Source organism: Manacus candei, unplaced genomic scaffold (assembly GCF_025592945.1).
Source record: "Manacus candei isolate 608988 ecotype Guabito, Panama unplaced genomic scaffold, ASM2559294v1 h1tg000056l, whole genome shotgun sequence".
Classification (NCBI taxonomy): domain Eukaryota; kingdom Metazoa; phylum Chordata; class Aves; order Passeriformes; family Pipridae; genus Manacus; species Manacus candei.
Genome location: NW_026138104.1, coordinates 6,577,652 through 6,581,556, shown reverse-complemented (window position 1 = coordinate 6,581,556; position 3,905 = coordinate 6,577,652). Strand labels below are relative to the sequence as shown.

General features: G+C 45.1%; 1 protein-coding gene across 2 annotated transcripts; it reads right to left on the bottom strand.

Moving 5' to 3' along the window:
- On the bottom strand, positions 1–3,531 carry COMMD3 (COMM domain containing 3). 2 transcript variants are annotated; one of them, XM_051802526.1, is made up of 8 exons: positions 3,368–3,531; positions 2,396–2,507; positions 2,227–2,290; positions 2,094–2,128; positions 1,724–1,784; positions 1,582–1,638; positions 1,428–1,487; positions 1–383 (listed from the first exon to the last, which is right to left on the bottom strand). In XM_051802526.1, the coding sequence occupies exons 1-8, from the start codon at positions 3,498–3,500 to the stop codon at positions 324–326; spliced, it is 582 nt and encodes a 193-aa protein (XP_051658486.1). In that variant the 5' UTR covers positions 3,501–3,531; the 3' UTR covers positions 1–323. The 2 variants fall into 2 exon arrangements, with proteins under 2 accessions (XP_051658486.1, XP_051658485.1); XM_051802525.1 differs by having other exon boundaries at positions 1–1,487.
- Positions 3,532–3,905: the final 374 nt, after the last annotated feature.

The following is a 3,905-nucleotide window of genomic DNA, read 5'->3' as shown; positions in this document are numbered from 1 at the left end:
TTGCAGAACAGGCGCGAATAAACTTTTATTAGATAACAGAGAAAAATAAGCAGCGACAAATGTAAAAATATACAAAATAAGATAGAAGGAATGCTTTGATGACATGACAGTTAAGCAAATACTTAACAAGAATTAATAAAAAAAAAAATTACACGAGCAAGGAATACCAAATGCGGACGTAAAAAAGTTGTTTCATTTAATTCACATCCAAGGACTTAAAAAAAAAGGACAGTTTGCATCAAGAGATGAAAGACATTTGTCATTTAGGAGACACTCTTAGGAATGAGAGTACTTCAGCTCAGCAGGCTGACACCTTCCTTCAATCACATCTGAGTCGCTCTTTCTAGACTTTTTGCAGCATCTTTTAGTTTTCCAACTAAATCCTAAGAGATGAAATATTGTCTTAGAATAAACATATTTTTTAGAAGGTCAGCTAGAGGAACAGAGTATCTTTTTTATACAAAGAGGCAAGGGAAACCAGCACCTTGTAGCACAAAGAAATGTTGTAACTGACAAACAATGCCGGCAAGTAATTAAACAGCTCCATATTTTACAGTGTAGTTAGAAAAGTGGGAACTGAAGGAAAACACTTTTAAAAATGTATTTGCTCCTAAACCAGATCGCTACTATTAACACGTAGATTTTATCAGTATTGCCACAATGGCTAACACTAACATCCGCTCCAGGCTTTGAAGTACTACGTGCATTTCTAAAACACTGAAAATATTTTGAGTGCAATTTTGTACCAGGATCATTCTCTAGCCAAAGCATGTCAGATTTTGCTATGTCAGCAAACTGACTAGAAACGCTCATTAGTGAGGAAAGGACAACTTTTAAGACACACATTTAAAACCTAAAGTTTTAATATCTTGCTTTTCCTCTCTCCACAACCCCTCTTCCCGATCCTCCAGAGTTTGGCCACTTCCAAGCATTACAATACCTCTATTGTTCAGTTACACATTTAAATCGCTAAACAAAGATCAACGTTTGTTTCAGTACATTTCTTACATGTCATTAACACCACTGAAGAGCCTTCAGTTTGCTCTCTATTTTTAATCATGACACATTTAAATCATTGAACCAGCTTCTTTAATCATTTCTCTAAAGCATGGGAAATCAGAGTTTCAGAAAATGATGAATTTCCTCCCAAATACATATATAGATTACAGCTATGAAAACAGACAAAATATTTATGCAGTATGTAAAACACTCCTCACACAACTAAAATCAGTTACTTTGCAACTTTATTTGAAAAGACAGTAAAATACACTCAGATAATTTTTATGGAAGATTCTCTCGTATTCTCCCAGTAGAGATTTTTTTTTTTTAAATAATAGTATATATGATTTAATTTTGATTGGCAAGTTGCTAAAAACACCTACATCCACAACTGGAGCTAAGCATAGAATGATGAAGGAAACAAGTACCTGTAATTGCTCCATCGTACAACTAAAACTAACATCTGGGTGTGATCCTGAATCACTGTTCTGAAGGAAAAAAAAACAAACAACAACATCTATTTTATTTAAAAGAATCATGAAATTGCATTTTTTTCCTTTCAGGGGGCTGGGAGTACAGTACCTCTACATTTAAGGTCACCAAGTAGGAAGGCTGATAAGTTTTATGAAGTTGATTGTTCTAAATTAAAAACAAAGAACACATAAAACAGTCATTTCTCAGCACTAAGACAGACTAAAGAAACACCTTAGTGCATTAAAATTACCTTAATCTGATATTCCAAGCGCCAAGACACATCAGTTATGTGGAGAGGAGATCTGCCTATGCTGAAAGACAAAACAGTTACAAGTTTCCTACACTAAAAGAAAAGGTCATTTTCTAAAGCCGTCCATCAATAAAGAACTTTTTCATGATCCTTGTAATGCTTCTTGAAAAGCTCAAAAAGATTTTTTTAGAGTAGAATTCCTAATGAAGAAAAGTTTCAACAGCTGTTTCTAGAGTTTGTTAAAAATGTACTTTTAAAATGGAACAATATTTCTTACTTAAATTACCTAAACCATGCAAAAGTGTTTTCCAGAACAATTTCAAACTAACTGTAGTTGAAACTATGTTTCTGTGCTGACTGATTGACCTACCTTCCCAATAGGATTTCCAATGCATCCTTGTTTTTCTGGAGAGGGGGGAAAAAAAAAGAAAAAAATATTTACTAGGTTCAATAAATTCCTATGAGAAGAAAAAAAATTAATATGTTAAAGTTGTTTTTAAAACCTGATATTCGGTGCAAAATTGTTCTATTCTCTCTTTATCCAGTTTACAGTCTTCTAGACATGTGCTACAGGGAAAAAAGAATTTATTAGTTTTCTTTTACCATTAACTCAGCAGTACACTTTTAAGTAACAACCGCTAGAAAACTGGTGAAGCTTCCAACTATGAGTACCTTATAGCAGATATGTCAGCTTTCTGTTTCCCTGCCTCCAGAATACATGTTGCAGCCGCAGCATGGCAATGTTTTAATACTGTAGGGTCAATATCTTTCAGGTCTGGATCGTCTAAAATAAATTAATTACTGATGACACATTTACTTGCCAAACCTCAGCACACGGTACGCAGGGCTGCTGCTCGCCCTTTGAACACTATCTTTCCCACAAAAACTTCAAAATGAAACACATTTAGTGTTTCAGAGCGAAAGGACGGAGCAAGTAGGCAAGGTGTGAGGAGGTGGAGGAGGAGGTGAGGGGCTGAAGCATTGGCTGGGGCGAGCCGTACCAGGCGGGGCTGTGCGGCGCTGCGCGCCCCGCCGCCTCTGCATCTCCTTCCCATTAAAAAAAACCAAAAACAAAAAAAAAAACCAAAAAAAAAGGAGGGGAAAAAAAAAAAAAAAAGAAGGAAAACCTCAGTTTCCTCTCCAAGCCCCGTCCCAGCAGCCTGTTAATGGCGAGGAGCGGAGCGGGAGCCCCCGGCCGGGCCGGACCCCGGGGCCGCCGGCCGCCCAGCCCAGCACCGTCCGTCCGTCATTAACACTGCAAAATTAATTGTACGGCCGTGCACCCTCACGACAAGGTTGCCGTAGGACGTGTCCACACGCGAAAAAACCCCCACACGGTGGCAGCGGGGGAACACCGCCGCTCTGCCCCACTCCCGCCGACACGAACGCGAGGGGCGACCCGGCCCGGCCCCCCCTCCGCTTTTGACGGGTCGGAGCTTTGATGAAGCAGTCGCGCATTAGCGGTGACACCCCGCGCAGCGGCACCCTGGAGCCGTCCACGGGCGGGGACACGCGGGGACAGCCGCCCGGCCCCGCGGGGACACGCGTGTCCATACGCGGGGGCGGGCGGGGCGCGGCGCCCCCTCTGCGCGCCCCGCGGAGCGGCGCGGCCCGCACCGCCCCACCCCCGCGCCTCGCCCTTACCCAGCGCAGCCTGCGGGTCTTCGAGGAGGCTGCGGAAGGCGGCGCGGAGCAGCGCGGCGAAGGGACGGCGGGGGAAGCGGCGGGGGTCGCCCAGGACCCGCCACCCGCCCTGCGCGTACGGCGACAGCTCCATTGTGAGCGCCGTGACCTTCGACACGCGCCCACGTGACGCGCGCGCAGCTGATCGCGGGGCGGGGCGGGGCCGCCGCCGCGGGGCGGGCGCGCGGGGGGCGGGGCCGGTGCGCGGCCGCGGAGCCCCCGCGGGCAGAGGCGCTGCCCCGCCCCCCCCGCGCCGTCCTGCCCGCGCCAACGGAGGGGGGACCCCTCGCTTCCCCGGGTGGGGAGCGGGAGTGATGCTGTTCCGTGGAAGATGTGCCGCGCTGGTGTGTTTTGGGGTGTAATTAGCTCTTATGTGGGTCTTAAAAGCGCTCATATCTCATGAAATCTCTTGCTATCCCTAATCCCTTATATCTGAATACACATCTATTGGTGTGAAACTTTACAGCCCACAAGTTCAAGGCTTGCTGCCTGCTAATTC

Coding starts and splice junctions, on each gene's coding strand:
- COMMD3 (XM_051802525.1), bottom strand. CDS start 3,500: ATGGAGCTGTCGCCGTACGCGCAGGGCGGGTGGCGGGTCCTGGGCGAC. Junction 2,508..3,367: donor AGACCCGCAGGCTGCGCTGG/GTAAGGGCGAGG, acceptor AATTTATTTTAG/ACGATCCAGACCTGAAAGAT. Junction 1,785..2,093: donor TTGGAAATCCTATTGGGAAG/GTAGGTCAATCA, acceptor TTTGTCTTTCAG/CATAGGCAGATCTCCTCTCC.